Source organism: Schistocerca cancellata, chromosome 2 (genome assembly GCF_023864275.1).
Source record: "Schistocerca cancellata isolate TAMUIC-IGC-003103 chromosome 2, iqSchCanc2.1, whole genome shotgun sequence".
NCBI lineage: Eukaryota > Metazoa > Arthropoda > Insecta > Orthoptera > Acrididae > Schistocerca > Schistocerca cancellata.
Genome location: NC_064627.1, coordinates 909968168 through 909987713, shown reverse-complemented (window position 1 = coordinate 909987713; position 19546 = coordinate 909968168). Strand labels below are relative to the sequence as shown.

The 19546-nt window shown below is 46.3% G+C and overlaps 1 protein-coding gene across 8 annotated transcripts in view; it reads right to left on the bottom strand.

Moving 5' to 3' along the window:
- The window catches only part of LOC126162846 (choline-phosphate cytidylyltransferase A-like), a 135052-nt gene that overhangs the window by 100733 nt on the left and 14773 nt on the right, over positions 1 to 19546 (bottom strand). For all 8 annotated transcript variants that reach the window (XM_049919611.1, XM_049919615.1, XM_049919609.1 and 5 more), the window contains one exon: positions 13713 to 13821. In XM_049919611.1, the coding sequence (XP_049775568.1) occupies positions 13713 to 13821 (109 nt within the window). The remainder of the gene's footprint in view (positions 1 to 13712; positions 13822 to 19546) is intronic.

Below are 19546 nucleotides of genomic sequence, written 5' to 3'. Positions count from 1 at the left end.
CAATATACAATGTAGCTAAAGTGATGATCTCGTGGCGAGAGGGCCGAGAGGAGGCTGGCCAAGCTGCTGGGAAAGGTTTAATTCCCCGGAGCTTGTTCCCATTAAAGGAAGACCAGTGGTGACTCCAAAGTGACACCACCTACTGACAGAGGACAACACAGGAGTTACCTGAGGGAATGGAAGTACCAGCAGGCTGAGGTTCAAGGACTGCAGTGTCACAGCCCCGTTTCCCCATCAGACCGCCATGATCAGGGACCCCACATAAACATCACAGTGAATGAAAGCTTTTCTGGATCTGTTACACTAAGAGATGTACAGGGTACAGCACACACAGGCTCTGAAAGGGCACTGAGAGTGTCTGAGCAAATGACACAATTTGAAAGCCTGTGTCACCAGATGTACTGCATGGCCTGATACAGGGCAAAGAGCTCCACTGTAAATACTGAGCAGTGTTCTGGAAGCCGATACCGAAAATTGTCGGTGCCAATGATGAAGGCACACCCAACAACATGACACCACGGTTAGCCCGACAGCCATCAGTGTACACAAAGGCACATTGTGACGTTCCGTGCGCAGGTCCAGAAACTTACAGCGATAGAGGAGTCCAGAGTAGTGTCCTTAGAAAGCAACTGAAGTCCAAGTTGAACAAGGACTGGCACACGAAGCCAAGATAGTGAAGGGTTCACAGCCACTGGGAAAGTGGCAGGTAGCGTGAAGTTAAGCTGCTGGAGCAACAGCCAAAAGCAAATTCCATGAGGTAACAGAGAAGATGGACACACCCAATACTGGCGATCAAAGCAGTCATTGGAGAATGAGGCATAGAATGGGTGGCCAGGCATGGCAGACAAACATCAGGTGTATCTGCCGAGGAGAAAATCATGGCAGTATGACAGTGGTAGCTTGGCAGCTTCTGCACACAGATGATCAACCGGGCTAGTGTAAAACGCACCAGTGGCCAAATGGATGCCACAATGGTGGAGTGTATTGAGGCGGCGTAAGATGGACTGACGTGCAGATGCAAAAACGAAATACCAATAGTCTAGTTTCGAACGGACAAGAGACCGGTACAAACGGAGGAGGATGGTTCGATCCACTCCCCAGGAAGTACCGCTAAGGACACGTAGGACACAGAGGGACCAGGTACAATGGGCAGTCAGGTAAGACATATGGAAGGACCAAGAAAGTCTTCTATCAAGCACGAGCCCCAGAAATTTCATAGTTTCAATGAATGGAAGAGCAACAGGCCCAAGATGTAAAAACAGTGGAAGAGCACACTGTGCCACCTGAAAGTCGTACAAATGGTTTTGTCAGTGGAAAAGTGAAAGCCATTGTTGATGCTCCATGAGTAAAGATGATCGACACAATGCTGAAGACAACGCTCAAGGAGGCAAGTCCGTGAACTGCAATAGCTGACAAAACCATCAACGAAAAGGGAGCCCGAGGTGCCCAGCAGGAGACAGGCCGTAATAGGGTTAATGGTGGTAGCAAAGAGGACGACGCTCAGGACGGAACCCTGAGGCACATTGTTTTCCTGGATGAAGGTGTCCAACAAAGCAAACCCAAGTGTACCTCAAAAACTCAGTCTTTTAAAAATTACTGAAGGAAATGGGGCAGGCAGCCTCAGAAGCCCCACGTGTAGACTGTACGGAGGATACCAGTCCTCCAGCAAGTGTCATACGCTTTCTCCAACTCGAAAAACATGGTCACAGTCTGGTATTTCGGCCTTCACAACATTGATTGAAAAAGTGACAAGATGGTCAACTGCACAAAAGTGCACTCAAAATCCACACTGTTTAATGGTTAGTAAATTGTGAGATTCAAGCCACCATACCAGCTGGGCATGAATCATACATTCCATCACCAGAAATGGGAAGGTAGCTACAAGGTAGGTGTTTGTCCTTACCGTGCTTAGGTATGGGTATGACAGAGGCTTCAAGCCAGCGTCTGGGAAACATGCCCTCTGCCCAGGTGCAATTGTATGTATGAAGGAGAAAGGGCTTGCCCAGAAGAGAATGGTTCTTCAACATCTCAATGTGAATATCATCTGGCTCTGGGGCGGAGATCGGCATGAACTGGAGAGCATGATCTAGCTTCCTCATAGTAAAGGTGGCATTGTAGCACTCACAATTCTGAGAAGAGAAGAATACCACCTGAGCCTCCTCCACTCATTTCTGATGGAGGAAGGCACAGGGTGATAGGGGTTGGAGCTCGAATTCTCCACAAAATAGCGGCCCAAGGTGCTGGAGATAGCAACAGGGTGCACTATGACATCATCTGCTACAATCAGGCCAGAAACTGGAGAATGGACCTTGGCCCCAGAGAGCCATCGGAGGTTAGCCCACACAACAGAATAGGGATTGGAACTGTTAAAAGAACTAGTAAATGAAATCCAGCTAGCTTTTCTGCTGTCCCGAAGAATGCAATGATACTGTGCATGCAACTGTTTATAATGAATACAGTTCGCCACCATTTTTTATTACGAATACAGTTTGCCACCATAAGATAATGGTTAAAAACACAGAGCACTCACAAATTGTGTCTTGGCATGCCTCAGTCCACCAAGGGACAGGGACATGGTGAGGTGAAGATGAAGAGCAAGAGCAGGGAATGGAACATTCTGCGGCAGTAAGGATAACACTGATAAGGTAGTCTACCTGGTCATCACAAATAGGGAAATGTTCGTCAAATGTCACCAGGGAGGAGTAAAGCCTCCAGCTGGAGGAGGAGACGGGGTTGCTACCATGACACTGGGAGATTTTAAAATTGCGGTGCTTAAGTTGAGGTCGCATGTCTGCGGGGCCATGTCCTTCGTGAAGCGAGAAGTAGCAAGAACAGTACTGTAAGTGCTAGACAGTACAACATCAGGGTTTTCCACTTGCAAACGACAGGATAAGGCACTTTTCTTCACCCAGATCTCGCGGATGGCCCGTTCATCAAGATATGTGGGACTACCTCAGGTGGGGGCTGCACATTCAGCATTGCAATTGATGCAGTGGGGAGGAGTTGGCAAACAATCACCCTTGTGGGCAACCCTACCACAGGTTACACACTTGGCGGGTGTCGATAAGATATTAAAATATGGTTGTAATGATGACAAATATAGCAGCACATCAGGTTCAGAATTTATGATGTGACTGTGATAACTTCATATCCTGCTTTGATGTCTGATGAAAGCACCACTACATCAAATGTGAGAAACAGAGTGCATTTGAGCACTAAGGATGCATCTACCTGTTTTATCACCTGACGGATTGCAATGACGCCCTGATCAGAGACGTAAGTTTGGATTTCTGCCTCAGTCAGACCATCGAGCAGCCTAGTGTAAATAACATTGCGCGAATATTTCAGTGTGTGACGGGCCTCGACAGAAGCAGGATAATTGTGGAGGAGCGAAACTGCGAGCAGTAGTTGTGCTTGAGAATCAGAAGCCGTCTCCAAAAGCAAAATGTCACTGCATCGTAATTGAGAGCAGGATTTCACAGGGATAGAAACTGCATCAGCACATTTGCTGATGCAAAGACTGGTCATTTTCAGTATGTGAAGCCACGAGAAACCGTGATGCAGAAGGGAGGGTCTTTGAATTGTGAGCTTTATTCCATTTGCGTTTGGTAGATGTTGACTGATAAGAAGGCAACTGGCTCACTGCAAAAATCCCGCAAGATTGCCAGCATCTCTGATGGCGTGCTCCTTCCAACTAGGGGCCCCCTCAGAGGGGGAGCGCACCCTCCTTAGGTGACGGTTCACACCTAAGGTCACACCTGACGAACATCTGAGGTCACACCTGACAAACATCTGACAGAGGGACCAACAGGCAATTTTGGAAGGAAGAAGCCAAGGCAATCACCCCTCCCTGGGCTTGGCCTGTACCAGGGGGTATGTGTGAACCCTACGTATTGACACACGGCTGGGAATTGCTTGTTACCCAGTCACCTGTTACGCATCAGATGCATCAGTCAGCCTTCAGGAGTGCACAGGCAGGAAGAAGAAAATGAGGAACCTCAAACACCGAAGGAAGGATAGGAAAAGGTGAACAAGGAAAAAAAAGAGGAATGAAAATCAGGGAGAGATTTTTCTGATGTCAGCTACTGAAAATGCAGTACACATTCCCAAAGTAGTAGTAGTAGTAGTATAAGTAGAGGGTTTTTTGGGCACACGACAGCAAGGTCTTCAGCACCCTTTCAGTAACATAGTGAGACGGGTGTCAAGAAAAAAAACTCAGAACAGTAATATAAAACAGAACATAAAACACAGGTAACAAGCTTTGAAAAATATGTGCCTACCCACACCAAAGCGTGGGATGAAGCAGGGCGTCAGCAGTAAAACATGGTCAACACAGGAAGAAAGTGGTAGAGGGAGCTAAAACAATGTAGCAGATGGAAGTGGCTGGCTGACTGCAAGGAAAAAAGGGAGGGGCCAGCCACTCTGCAGTACACTAAAACCTCCAGCCTAGAAGTTTAGGCCAGAGTCCAGACACATCACAAAACTTTAAGACCCTAGACACACACGTCTCATCGTTAGCTAAAACACAAGGCAGATCCCCATCAACTTGTGCTTCTGCCCTTGCATCACGGTATAAAATGCAGTCTGTAAAAATGTGCCGGACAGAGATGTGCACACCACAAGCATCACAAAACGGAGGATCCTCCCGCCGTAATAAAAAGCTATGTGTGAGAGGACAGTGCCCAATCCGAAGACGTGTGAGGGCCACCTCTTCCCACCAGAGCAACCGGCAGGAGGAATGCCACGGCCGAGTTGTTGACTTTACCAACTGCAGTTTATTGGCCGTCACCGACAGCCATTCGTCCTCCCACAACTCCATGCACTTCCTGTGGAGTGCAGAGATGACAGACTGCAAGCGGATAGGACACTGGACCACATCCTGCTCTCTGCAGGCCTCCTTGGCAGCCCGATCGGCCTGTTCATTGCCCCATATTCCGACATGACCAGGCACCCAGCAGAAGGATACCTCCTTACCCCGCCGTTGGAGCAAGTACAGTTGGTCATATATCAGCTGGACCATCTCCTCAGTCAGGTACAGGTTCTGCAGTGATTGTAAGGCACTAAGAGAATCAGAGCAGAGAATAAATCGATCGCCCCGAACACGATTCATCTGCTCCAGTGCCTTCAGGATCACACGGAGCTCCGCTGCGAAAATGGTATATTCAGCAGGGAGGCGAATCCAGGTAACATGATCAGGGAACACCACAGAACAGCCAAAGAAATTCTCCCATTTGGAGCCATCAGTGTAAACGACGGTGAAACCGTGATGCACATCTAAAATGTTAAAGAACAGAGATTGGAATCTAAAATCTGGTGTGCTATCTTTCTTAAAAGTAGTCAAATCTAAAATAAGTTTGGGTCTCCGAAGGAGCCAAGGTGGAAATCTTCTCCAACCGCGACGTAAAACACAAAGACCAGCCATAGACATCGCAGCAACGCAATCCTGTGTGCGAATCCCATAGGGCTGCGTTGCACGTTGCCGGTTATGAAATAACCGTGCCAGAGGAGGCTGAGCAACGGTATGGTATGCAGGGGTGTATGGTGTGGACAAAGTTTTATACGCCTGGCGTACTGTAAGTAGCCGTCGCCGCATATGAAGTGGCGGTTCACCAGCCTCTGCACAGAGGCTTGGTATAGGGCTAGTTCGGAATGCCCCAGTGGCCAACTGAAGTCCTTCATGGTGCACAACGTCCAACATCTTTAAGTACGAAGGCCTCGCAAACCCATACACCGTGCAGCCATAATCGAGCCGAGATCGCACAAACGCCCTGTAAAACTGAAGCTGACAAGTCCTGTCAGCTCCCCATGTACTGTGGCTAAGACATTTTAAAATACTTAAAGCCTTAAGTGCCCGTCGTTTCAGGTCTTTAAGATGAGGTAACCACGTAAGCTGCGAGTCAAAAATGAGCCCCAGAAATCTCACTGTGTCTTTAAAAGTAAGAATAGTGACCCTCATCCTCAACTCAGGAAAGGTTAAAATCGAACGAGAATGGTGAAAAAGAACACATACAGACTTCTCGGTGGAAAACTTAAAACCACTCCTCTGTGCCCAGTCATCGAAACGTCTAAGAGTAAGTTGCAACTGATGCGTTGTCGTTGCAAGGCTTGAAGAAGAGCAAAACAAAGAGAAATCATCCACAAACAAGGAACACTGGACAGGACTTTTCACTATGGACATAATGCTATTAATAGCGATGGCAAAGAGAGTCACACTTAAAACGCTACCCTGAGGGAGTCCGTTCTCCTGCTCAAAGCGATCAGACAGGACATCACCAATTCAGTATCTAAAATATCGTGGCGAGAGGAAAGACTGAATAAAAAGAGGAAGACAACCACAGAAACCCCATCCGTGAAGCTGCTCCAGGATGAGACGCCTCCAAGTGGTATTGTAGGCCTTCTCGATGTCGAAAAATACACCCAGAAGGTGATGACAGCGCAGGAAAGCTTGTTGTATAGCTGCCTCCAGGAGGGCAAGGTTATCGAACGTGGAACGAAACCTCCTGAACCCACACTGAAAGCTACTAAGGAGTTGCCGGGATTGTAACATCCAGACAAGGTGGCAGTTGACCATCCGCTCCAAGGTCTTTCCCATGCAACTACTGAGGGCAACACAATGGTAGCTACTCGGGCTCATGCGGTCTTTCCCAGGGTTTACAAAAGGAATTAAAACTGCCTCACGCCACGCACCAGGAAAGTGACCCAACACCCAAATGGCATTAAAAAGTGCGAGGAGGATTTCTTTGTTGCGCATTGTGAGGTGCCATAGCATACTGTAATGGATCCTGTCGTGACCAGGGGATGTGTCACGAGCTGCAGACAATGCAGAATCCAGCTCCCACATAGAAAATGGGCAGTCGCAAACTTCATGAGAGGTGGACTGGAAGTCCAGACTACATCTCTCAGCAACCGCTCTATGGCGCTGGAAACCTGGATCTTGACTGGTTGTTGCAGTAAATATGCTGCCATAGTCTGGGCAATATCTCGCGGGTCCGTGTGGAGAGTGCCGTTATCCATAAAACACCTATGGGGCACCTCCCTCCTCTGCCAGAAATTCTCCTGATGGTCTCCCACACAATGGAACTTTTGGTGGAACGATTAATGGTGTTCAGGAACTTTTGCCACGACCTCTTCTTGCTCTCACAAATAATGTGGCGACATCTTACCCTCACCACTGCAAAGGCCGCAAGATTCTCAGCAGTCGGCTGGCACTGGAAACGACGCAGAGCTGCACGCCTGATCCTGATTGCAGAGTGGCATTCGGCACTCCACCAAGGGACATGTGGCCTCTTCCGGTGGCCAGTGGACTGTGGACTGTGGAATGGATGCTGCAGCGGCGTGGTGGACCGTTGTGGTAATATGATCCACCCACACCTCAACATTCGCACAGTGTTTGAACTGGGCCAACTGGCTATAAAGCGTCCAGTCGGCTCCACTGAGCACCCATTGTGGTGGTCTCCTTTCAGGGCCCACACCATCTGGCAGGTGAATCCAGATTGGGAAATGATCACTGCCGTGCAAGTCAGCGACCACTTCCCAATGAGCACTCGCGGCAAGAGCTGGAGAGCAAAGCGAGAGATCAATGGCACAGAACGACCCAGTCCCTGAGCAGAAATAAGTGCTCTGTCCTCCATTGAGCAAGTAGTCACAGGATGACAGGAGAAGCCTCTCAATTGCTCTACCCCTGGGACAGGTAATTGCAGAGCCCCAAAGCACATTGTTGGCATTAAAATCACCACAAATAATGAATGGCTGGGGGTGCTGTGTAAGGAGGTCAGTGAGGGCCGCTTCATCAAGTGCATCATGTGGGGGCAAGTAAAGCGAACATACGGTCAATGGATGACACACGTGCACGGACACAGTGACGGCCTGTAAAGTCGTCGTAGGTGAGAGAGGCGAGGAGTGGTAGTCCGTCCTGACAAAAATACCAATGCCTCCTCTAGCTCTCTCCCCACGCAGGTCGTCCTTTTTGTGGAGTGTATAGCCTCGTATCTCACGGGAGTATGAGGGATGGAAATAAGTCTCCTGGAGACATAGACACAGTGGTCTACCCTGAGAGAGTAGACGAAGTTCCTCCACATGCGTCCTGAACCCTTGCAAGTTCCACTGAAGTATGGGAGCCATCTATGATGGGGGTAGCACCTTCATCCTGTCTCTCTGACGGGGCGGGGAGACCGCAGCAGGTGGAGGGGCAGGCGTGGGACGAGATGATTGCCCACACATACATCATATTCCATCAACTCTGGGGAAGAGTCAGATGAAGCCTCACGTAAAACAACATCCGCATGGTCAGACGATTTACCACGGGATTTGACCCGCTGTTGCTGCTGTACAGGAGCTTTCTGTGGTTTGGTGGGCTTTGGGGGAGCTGATGTGGGAGTGGTAATTGGCGCACTGGGCTTTGGAACTGCCTCAGCTGTTGGAGGCGCCAGGGGCTGGCCCAAGTTCACCACTGTACCTTTGTCTGCCATTCGAGTAGGGGCTACTGGCTCTGAAACACTGGCTGTGTTGCACGTGCTCTGACAGCTGCAGGTGTTAGTGCCAACACTCACCACCTCGGTCTACGTTGAGGCATCGACTTTTGGAGCAGGCTTCTGAACCAGGGATGCAAAAGATGTAGCAAATGTGGGAGGTTGCATCGACTTATAGATCTTCCTGGCCTCACCATAGGGGATACGCTTGGTTGTTTTTATTTTCTGGAATTTGCGTTCCTCTAAAAATATTCAGCAGTCCCTACTCCAAACAGGGTGATTCCCAGAGCAATTGATACATTTGGCCGGAGACGAGCAACCAACTCCATGAGCAGCCTTACCGCAGTTGCCACAAGTCGCTTCGCCTTTACGTCCTAAGGTGGTATGCCCAAAACACAGGCATTTAAAACAGCGCATTGGGGTCGGGAAATAAGGCCTCACACTAAGGCGAAGGAAGCCAGCTTTAACATGTTCAGGAAGTTTTGTGCTACTGAAGGTCAGAATAAAGGAGTCGGATTTGACAAGATTGCCATCAATCCTCTTCATGATATGTTGGAAATCAATGATACCTTCCAGAGCCCACTCACATTGCAGTTCTTCCTTGGGAATGTCAACTAGATCCCGGCACGTCACAACACCTTTGCTGTAGTTCAAGGTGCTGTGCAGTTCAGTGTCTATGGCATACTCTCCAAGGCATTTAGCAGATTGGAGGTTAGTTGCTTGCTGGGAAGTGGAAGTTTCCACTAGCAAGGTCCCTTTACCTAAGCGCTTCACCGATTTTAAGGAGCCACAGATTCCCTCCAAACCCTTTTGAATATAGAAGGGTGAAATCTTCTTGAAACTACCCTCCTTCCATTTCACAATGAGAAACACATTTGGATTACCAGAATGTGTTCTGTTACCTAAGACTGGACTTGTCAAAGAAGTGCTGGAGTCAGGGGGACTGACTGCACAAGCCCTCTTAAGAGACTGGATGTTAGAACCTTCCAGCGGCCCACCCTTTCCGCTGAGAGGAAGAAAAAGAGGATTTCGAAGGATCCATCTCGGTCTCACGAGCAGCTAGGGAAATAGAAGTCCACCTAGACAGAGCCCCGCGTGCCTAGGTAAGCCTTATACAACTGAGGTGCGGCAGGTTCCCCAGAGGTTGCCCGCTAACGACTGTTCCACCTCAACAGCCATGAATCTCATCAGTGCGCAGCACACCTTGAGATTGATGGGTTGTTTATAGAGGTTTATTCCATCCTCGCGATCTGGACGGTCAAGCCAAGATCCCCATTCCCTGAGACACACAACATTCCACCGCTGCGCCGCACGGTGGTGCTCAGAGCTTACAGTGACAGGGGACTGGTGACGCTTACCAGTCCCCAGCTCAGGAACCCCGGGGTCGCCAAGCCCGTACCCGGCACCTGAATGCCGAGCTCCTGGGGGCACATTCCCAAAAACATGCCAGACAGCAAGAGGGTAGATATGCAACATGGAAGGGAAAAATTGTTGCAAAAGCTGGGGTCCCGTGGTAGCCAAGCTCGAACTTGCCAAAGAGCGGCAAGCCCCCTGGGTGGCTGTCCTACATGTCACATTCAGCAAAGTTGACAAGTCTACTAAGGAGATAGATAGTGTTGGCAGTACAGACATCACTTTTAGTTCAGCTGCAAAACATTCTCATAGTCAGCTTGTAATGCTTTCCTGACTCAAGATCAATTTTGTCCTCACAGTGAAAGAAGAAAGCAACTTTTACATTAATCTGCATTACCTTAGCGTATTTGACAAGATAATATCTTTTTGCAACTTTAACATCTCCAATTTTCATATGGTAATGTTAAACTGCTGTTTATAGGGGTTGGACAAAAATATGGGAACACCAAAACCACAACACATTACCATGCCTAATACAGTGTAGGAAACCTGCTGGCATTCAAAACAGCTTCCAGTCATCTTGGAATGGATAAATCTTATGCCATTCTCCCTGCAAAATAGTGGCACGTTCAGGTAAAAAAGGAGTGGGGGGGGGGGGGGGGAGAGAACAGTGATCGTGCACCCTTCTCTCCAAAGCGCATCGCAGAGGCTCAGTAACACTAAGGTTTGTCGATTGCGGTGGCTGGGGGATGCACCAGTTAAGCCTTATGCTCACAAAACCAGTCCTGGACAATGTGAGCTGTGCAATCAGGGGCCCTGTCGTCTTTTAACAAGGCATCACAACTGGGGAACAAACGTTGTACCAAGAGATGGAACTGATCAGCCAAAATGCTCACATAATCGTTGGCAGTAACGTGACATTTCAGAGTACACATAGGGCCCATGGAATATCACAATATGACTGCCTAAATCACCACCAAACCCCTGCAGTGCTTCACTCTCGGGACATAAACTCGGTCACAAGTTGGAAACACTGTGAAACAACACTTGCCAGACTAAATGACAGGTTTGATGGCTTTGGCACCACATTTTCCTTTTATGGACATTAGCATCACTGATGAATAGTTTTGGAATTCCTGCTTATAGAGTTCCCTTTGTGTTGTTTTGATGCTGACATAGACTGCAAGTGCAACAATCAGTCCTGTAGTGATTTTCGCAGCCATTGTCCTCTTTATTTTTGTCAGAGTTTGAGATGTTGTCTCTTGAAATGCCAACCATTTTGGTTCCCTTGGTTACAAAAATGCCCACAATATAATAACCAACAATCTGCCTACATTTGGCTTCACTTAGTTCCAACATAATGCACTCACAGCTACAAAGAACACTGTTTTGACCATGACTAATGTTTGTAATGTTTTGAGGACATTGCACGGATGTCGCTCGTGGTCAAATACTACAAAACAAACTGCAGGCTTGGCTAGCATCTGAATTTATTTTCAAGCATGCATTTCTTGGGGTGTTTCCATATTTTTTCCCTGTCCCTGTATTTAACAATAAGTTTATGACTCAATAATATCAGGAAAAGGATAGACTGCTACTCAGTAAAGATGACCCACTGAGTTGTAGATAGGCACAATGGAAGAAATGTTACACATTAGGTTTCGGCCAAAGCCTTTTTCAGTAAAGAAAAAACATACACACATTCACACAAACAAGCACACTCATGCACATATGACTGCCAGCATTGGCAGCTCTGACCGGAATGCAACTATCATGTGAAGGGCAATCCGGGGTGTGCGGGGAAATAGGAGCAGTAGCAGGGTATGGGTGGGGGGGAAGGATGCTGTCTGGCAGGGAGTGCAGGGACTAGACGGCAGCCTGACAAGACAGTCAAGCGCAATGTTGGGAGATGGCTACTGAGGACAAAAATGGATAGTGGGAAAGGAGAAGAGCAGTGAAGGGGAAAGGATAGGCAGTTGCACTGGCAGAGGACAGTGCACAATGAGGGTGAAGGGGCATAAAAATGGAGGAGGTGATACGACATATGGGCAGAAACTTGGTCGGAGGGTGTGGGGACAGTAGCATATTGTAGGTTGAGGGTGGGATACTTTTGGGAGCAGAGAATGTGTTGTATAGATAACTCCCATCTCTGCAGTTCAAAAAAGTTGGTGGTGAATGCAAAAATCCAGATGGACCAGGTTGTGAATCAGCCACTGAAATCAAGAATGTTATGTTCAGCAGCAAATTGTGCCTTATGGTGGTCTACTCTGCTCTTGGTCACAGTTTGGTGGTGGCCATTTATCTTGGTGGACAGTTACTAGGTAGCCATACCAATACAAAAAGCTGTGCAATGGTTGCAGCAGAGCTGATGTAAGACATGGTTGCTTTCACACTTGGCCCAGTCTTTGATGGGATAGGGATAAGTCTGTTACAGGACAGGCATAGAAAGTGATGCGTGGGTGGATTGCATAGATCTTGCACCTGGGTCTTCTACAGGGATACAATTCTTGTGGCAGTGGGTAGTGGTGGGAAAGACCTTATGTAGGATCAGGACGATAGATAATCAAAGTCCTGACAAAGAATGTCATTTAGTTTTTCCAGTCCGGTGTGGTATTCGGTGATGAATGGACACTTTTGTAACTGGCTCTTTTTGTTGGGACTGTCTGCAACTCAACGTGTCATCTTTAAAGTGAGTAGCAATCCATCCATTCCCTAGTGTTGTCGATATTCAAACCTTGAGTTTCCAATGGTTATGATTCTGCAGTAAAATTTTAGTTAATTTACAAGCTGTAAATAAGTTATTGTAATATTACACAAAGATCAGGAATCACATTCTACCAACTGACTGACTACATGACACAGCTTTCTGCAGGCGGCAAAGAGACTTATTATTTGTCATGTATACATTTTTTTCTTTGTGTGACTGACTAACTGTAACATTTTTAAGTTTCCACTAAAGTGCACAATTCTATTATTGTGCCCAAATATTTTGACAACTGACCAAATCATTTTCAGGTGCAGATAACATGGATCAACATGAGGTCACTGTCATATCTCCAACTAAGTCAACTCTGCTGAAAACCAGAAAATTCTACAAACTGGTAGATGGTGCGGCTGAAATAATTCCCACATTTAGAGATTTTTTTTTTATTTTAATTTTTTTTAACACCAAAATTTTATTTAGAAATGGCATATGTAATGCAAAGTATTAATTAAGTTTTAACACTGGCCTCTCAAATTTCTTAATTTTTTGAATGAGAGAGAACAGCAGAGACCCATGGAGAAGTTATAATTTAGCTGGAACTCCATAAAAAAGGCTAATTAAATTGTGAGCATTTGCAATAAAGAATGCAAATGTTGAACAGTGATTCAGATCAGATATTTGAGTACCCCAGGGCAGAAATGGGTATAAACCTCGACATCATTTATGGCACACCATTGAACATATCTGTGTGTGGCATAATGGTTATTATGGATGATATACATATTCAATATTTGCATCACAATCATTTAGGCTTTCAGCTCATTCTCAAATCTCAGTCTATACTCTCCTATTCCCATCATGTAATGGGTCAAAGTTGGCTGGATGTGGATAAAATGAAAAATTTCAATACTGGGTGCCTTTCACCTGTTGAATAGTGGTTCTTATCTACCTCACTTTATTGCAGGTGTTTACATTTGTCTTTTCATTTTGGGGTTATCTATTATTGCAAATCACCATGTCCTTTTGGATTTTATTTAAATACAATCAAATAATAGGTCACCAATGAAATTAAATTATAGATATCAAGCAAATAGTCTTTCTTAGATATCTATTATGAACCTTTGGGAATATTTGATAGTAAAAGTGAGCCAAATTGGGAGTATGTAGTTCATTAAATATTTGATCACCATTTCCAGATTTTGCCATCTTGAAAGAAACACGCTGGCTGTAATCACAGCGTTCACGTTCAGCTGCTGCCTCAGGCTCATCACTAAATGGTGCTGGCTTGCAGATGGACTGAAATATATACGTTTACAGTTAGTGAATTTATGCTCCAATATTAATAATAATAACAACAAAAACAAAATTCATAAACTCACTAGTGCACAAAAACTTAATAATGTGTCACAAATCAATAATAATGGCACACTGTTTAAAGTTACATAGCTGCAGTAAAATTTTCTCAGTCATCTCACTGCTTCGAATACAACTTCATCAATTACCTCTATTATCTTCATCAGGTTAACTAGCCCTCGTGAGTATAATGTAATTGGACAGATAAAAAAATATACCCACCAAGCAGCAGCAGAACAAGCACATAAGAGAAGGTTATAAGTATACAAGCTTTCGGAGCCATTGGCTGCTCCTTCCAGCAGAAGGGTTGAAGGGGAAGGAAGAGGGATGATGGGAAAGGATTGGGGAGGTTTAGGAAGAGGGGTAGATTTCAGAAAAGTCACCCAGAACAGCAGGTCAGAGGAGTCTTGCCGGACAGCATGAGAAGGAAAGTTTTTGTTTTATGTGTGTATGCTGCTGCCATTTGGTGAGTCGATTTTTTATCTATCCAGTTACATTGTAACCTCCTTGAGTGGTACTGTAGAGGTATTTATAACCAATAGTCTACCTGTGACTGGTCAGTCATCATCAACAAGATGTCATATACACAAAAATCTAGTCAATATTTGTGATGGACAAAAGGCTAGTGGTACACCACTTGCATCTAGATGTAAACAACCCAGTGAATTTCTTGTTATCCACACTTTGCCAAAAATCTACTGCCATGCACTGCTAAAATTATAACTACTGTCCAGTTTAAAACTATTTTTGCATTTTCTGATATCTATGGCAACTTTAAGGACTTAGCTTCTTGTAGCTGGATGTGTAACATTCACATTTCACCAACATAAGTCAGTATGTATTGTAAGACCGTTCAGCTTTTGCCAAAACTCAGTTTTTAATTTTCTGTCGGTGATCTGTATGAGGCTTGAAAGCTGCACACAGAAACTGGCCAATACAGCTGCATCCACATTCACAATGAATATTACATATTTCAGAGACTCTTGAGTCCAAGACTGTCCTCACCCAGGCACAACATCTTTGCATCTTCTAATCACAAAATTCTGCGTTATCTGCCCAAGAAGCTGTCTATTTTACTAGATGTAGCACTGCAGAAAGAAATTAGTGCAACAAAGGATGCCACCTCACAATTATTGAAAATCTTTGCACTTTCATTTATCAGAGTATTCTAACTTGATGTCTTAATCCTTACTGTCATTATTTCATAACTTGAGCTGTTGAGGTTTAATTTTGTAATCTCATGAGGTGTTCATCAGAAAGAGTTGTTCCATGAATGAACATAATAAAAACCACTCTCTTCTGTTTTGGGTGGCAGATTTGTGTACTAGATGTACATAGATGATTTGAGTGATTTTTTTATCAAAATGAATGGAACAAGTCAGTCTGTAACTAGTGTTATCATAAACGAATGTATTATTTTTTAGTCCTACTCATACAACTGAACCAGGTTTCTTTTACAGTCTATCAGTTCTTAAATAAAAATTCATCCAATGGAGTTATCAAGGAGAAAGGATTTTAGGTTAAATTTAATATTAGCTTTGCTCACTGTCAATACATTTTATATTATTGGTCATACAGTCAGAAATTTTTGATGCTGCATACTGAACTCCTTTCCGACCCACTGAAGTTTTTTCCTCTGGTGTTGTAGGTATGGACATCAGTATTCTTCTCAAATTGAGGTGGATTATTTATGACAAATTTCATTAGCAAACATATGAACTGTGATGGTGCATTTAAAATGCCCAACTCATGACATGATGACGGTAGGTTGCCACTACACATTATTGGTACTGCTTGCTTTCATGCAATATGTTCTTTCTTCCTAAATGATGAGTTACCCCAGAAAATTATTCCATAAGACATTACAGAGTTGAAAAACGCAAAATACACCAGGAGGTTGATTTGTTTGTTTCCAAGACTAGGAATTATATGATGAGCAAAAGTGATTGCATTTAACTGTTTGAGAAGCTCAGTACTATGCTGATTCCAATTCAAGTTTTCATCAATATGTACACCCAAAAGTTTGCAGCACTCTACCCTGTTGACTGACGTCTGTTCATGAGCTACAACAATTGCTAGTATGACTATTTGTTGTAAAGAAGTGCATGTAGTGTATTTTCTCAAAATTCAGGGAGTTTCCATTTTCAGAGAACCATTTAATAATTCTTTGAAAAATATCATTAAAAATCTCTTCTGCCACTTTCCCTCTGATAGGACTTATTATAACACGCTTCATATGTGAATGGAACTGGAAGAAACCCTAATAATTGATTGGTTGGTTGGACTGAAGGGACCAGACTACTAGGGCCATTGGTTCCTTTTTCCATGAACTTGAAAGCCCCACAAGGAATAAAAAGAAACAGTGGAGATGACAAGAGACGACACAGGACAAGAAAGACACAGACAGGGAGCAGACAAAAGGAATTAAAATCACACAGAGTGTGACAGTGGTTAACCGACCATAGAAACAAAAAAAAGGAAAAGCCAACCACCAAGAAACACACTAAAAACCCCAGTCTAAAATTGTAGGCCAAAGGAAAGACTCAACACAAAAAAAGGACAAACATTTAGATCAAGCGATAAAAAACCCCTGCACGAATAAAACTCAAAACTAAATCTGCCATCGCAACGTCATCTGATAAAATTGAAGAAGCGTATCAGACAGCGCAAACGTCTACCTATGTGAGTTAAAAGCGGGCGGTCCAACAAGATATGGACCACAGTCAAAGCTGTCCCACAGCTACATAAAGGTGGGTCCTCACAGCACAATAAATAGCTGTGTGTTATCCATGTATGGCCAATGCGCAGCCGGCAGAGGACAACAGTCCCTGCGAGAGACCAGCAAGGAGGAGCACCACGCACCGGTAGCCTCCTTGATGGCCCGAAGTTTGTTGGGTGAAGGAAGGGTGCGCCATTCTTCACACTAGGTGCGAAGTACCTTCTGCCGCAAAACTGACCTGAGGTCACTCTCCAAAAGGCCAATCTCCAAGGCTGGTGCACCAACAGCCTGTTTGGCCAGCGTTCATTTCCCAGGATGCCTACATGACACGGGGTCCACACAAGGACCACAGAGCGGCTGCAACGGGCAAGAGTGTGGAGGGATTCCTGGATAGCCATCACCAGATGAGAGCAAGGGAAACACTGGACGATAGCTGTAAACTGCTCAGGGAGTCACTACAGATAACGAAGGGCTCACCTGAGCGGGAACATATATACTCTAGGGCACGAGAGATGGCGACCAGCTCGGCAGTGAAAACACTGCAGCCAGCTGGCAATGAGTGGTGCTCATAAGGATGCCCTAGAGTAAGAGCATAACCGACATGACCAGCAACCATCGAACCATAGACAACGTCAGAGCCTTGAAACGCAACAAGGATTGAAAGAAAGTGGTGCCGAAGGACCTCAGGAGGGACCGAGTCCTTCGGGCCCTGTGCCAAATCGAGCTGAAGGCATGGGCAGGGCACACACCACGGGCGTATACACAGAGGGGCCCGGAAAAGAGGTGGAAGAGAGAAAACCTCAATCCCAGAGAGAAGAGCTCTGACGCGAACTGTGATCATACACCCTGACCGGGGCTGGCGTTCCGGAAGATGGATGACCAACTGAGGGAACAGGAGACGATAACTGGGATGCCCGGGCAAGCTACAAACGTGTGTAGCATAAGCGACTAGTAATAGTTGCTGCCGCAACTGCAACGGAGGGACTCCTGCCTCCACAAGTACGTTGTTGACAGGGCTTGTCCGGAAAGCTCCAGTGGCGAGTCGGATCCCACGATGAACCGTCAGCCAGGCTCCCATAATCTAGACGCGACTGAATTAACGCCTGGTACAGCCGTAGAAGGGTAGAGCGATTGGCACCCCAGCTGGTGTGACTCAAGCAACGAAGAGCGTTAAGATGCCGCAAGCACATTTGTTTAAGCTGCCGAATATGAGGCAGCCAAGTCAATCAGGTATCGAAAACCAACCCAAAAACCAATGCGTCTTTACCACAGCAAGAGGTTCACCATCAAGATAAAGTCATAGCTGCTGTTCAGCAGCTGCAATGCCAGTGGAGCTATAGTATAGGCAGAAGTCGTCAGCATACAAGGAAGATGAGACAGATGTTCTCACTGCTGCAGTGAGCCCATTAATTGCAATCAAAGGGGCAGACACTTAAGACAGATCCTTGCAGTACCCCATTCTCCTGAACTCAGGAGGAACTATGGGAGGCCGCAACTTGCACACAGAAGAAACGAAGTGACAGAAAATTTTGTATGAAAATTGGAAGCAGACGCCGAAGACTCTAACCATGAAACGTAGAGAGGGTGTGATGTCGCCATGTTGTATCGTATGCCTTCCGCATGTCAAAAAAGACAGCGACAAGATGCTGGTGGTGGGCAAAGGCAGTATGTATGGCAGACTCCAGGCACACCAGATTATTGGCGGCAGAGCGGCCCTTATGGAACCCACCCTGAGACGGAGCCAGATGGCCCCGAGACTCAAGTAGCCAACTCAACCTCCGGCTCTCCATGCGTTCAAGCAACTTGCAAAGAATGTTGGTGAGGCTAATGGGGCAGTAGCTGTCCACCTCCAGTGGGTTCTTGCCAGGTTTCAACATGGGGATTACGATGCTTTCCCGTCATTGCGATGGGAACTCACCCTCAACCCAGATACGGTTGAAAAGGTCTAGGAGGCGTCGCTGGTAGTCCACCGAGAGGTGTTTGAGCCTCTGACAGGGGATGCAATCTGGCCCGGGAGCCGTATCAGGGCAAGTTGCTAGGGTACTTTGGAATTCCCACTCACTGAATGGAGCATTGTACGATTCAGGGTGGCGCGTGTGAAATGAAAGGCTCCGACGTTCCAACCACTCTTTCAGGGAGCGGAAGGCTAGTGGGTAATTCGCAGAAGCAGAACTCTGAGCAAAATGCTCTGCTAAGCGGTTCGCAATTGTTTTGGAGTTAGTATAGGCTGCTCCATTCAGTGAAAGCGCAGGTACGCTGACGGAGGGTCCGATAGCCATAGAGTCGTCTAATCTTGGCCCAAACCTGCGATGGAGAGGGGCAGAGGCCAATGGTGGAGACATACCTTTTCCAGCACTCCTGCTTGCGTTGGCAAATGAGGCGGCGGGCTCGCACACGGAGCCATTTAAAGGCAATGAGATGTTCCAATGAGGGATGCCGCTTGTGATACTGGAGTGCCCGCCTGCGATCTTTAATTGCCTCAGCAATCTCGGGCGACCACCAAGGCACAGTCCTCCGCCGAGGGGACCCAGAACAGGGAATGGCAGAGTCTGCAGCAGTAACGATGCCGGTGGTGACTGAGTGAACCACCGCATCAACAGCGTCATTGGAAAGAGGCTCAATAGTGGCAATGGAGGTGAACAAGTCCCAGTCAGCCTTATTCAGAGCCCATCTGCAGGGGTGCCCAGAAGAGTGACACTGTGGCAGTGACAGAAAGATCAGAAAGTGGTCACTACTGCACAATACGTCATGCACACTCCACTGGACAGATGGAACTAGGCTAGGGCTGCAGATCGAAAGGTCGATGGCTGAGTATGTGCCATGCGCCACACTGAAATGTGTGAAGGCACCATTATTTAAAAGAGAAAGGTCGAGCTGTGCCAATACTTGCTCAATGATGTTGCCTCGGCCTGTGGCCACTGATCCACCCCGCAGAGGGTTATGTGCGTT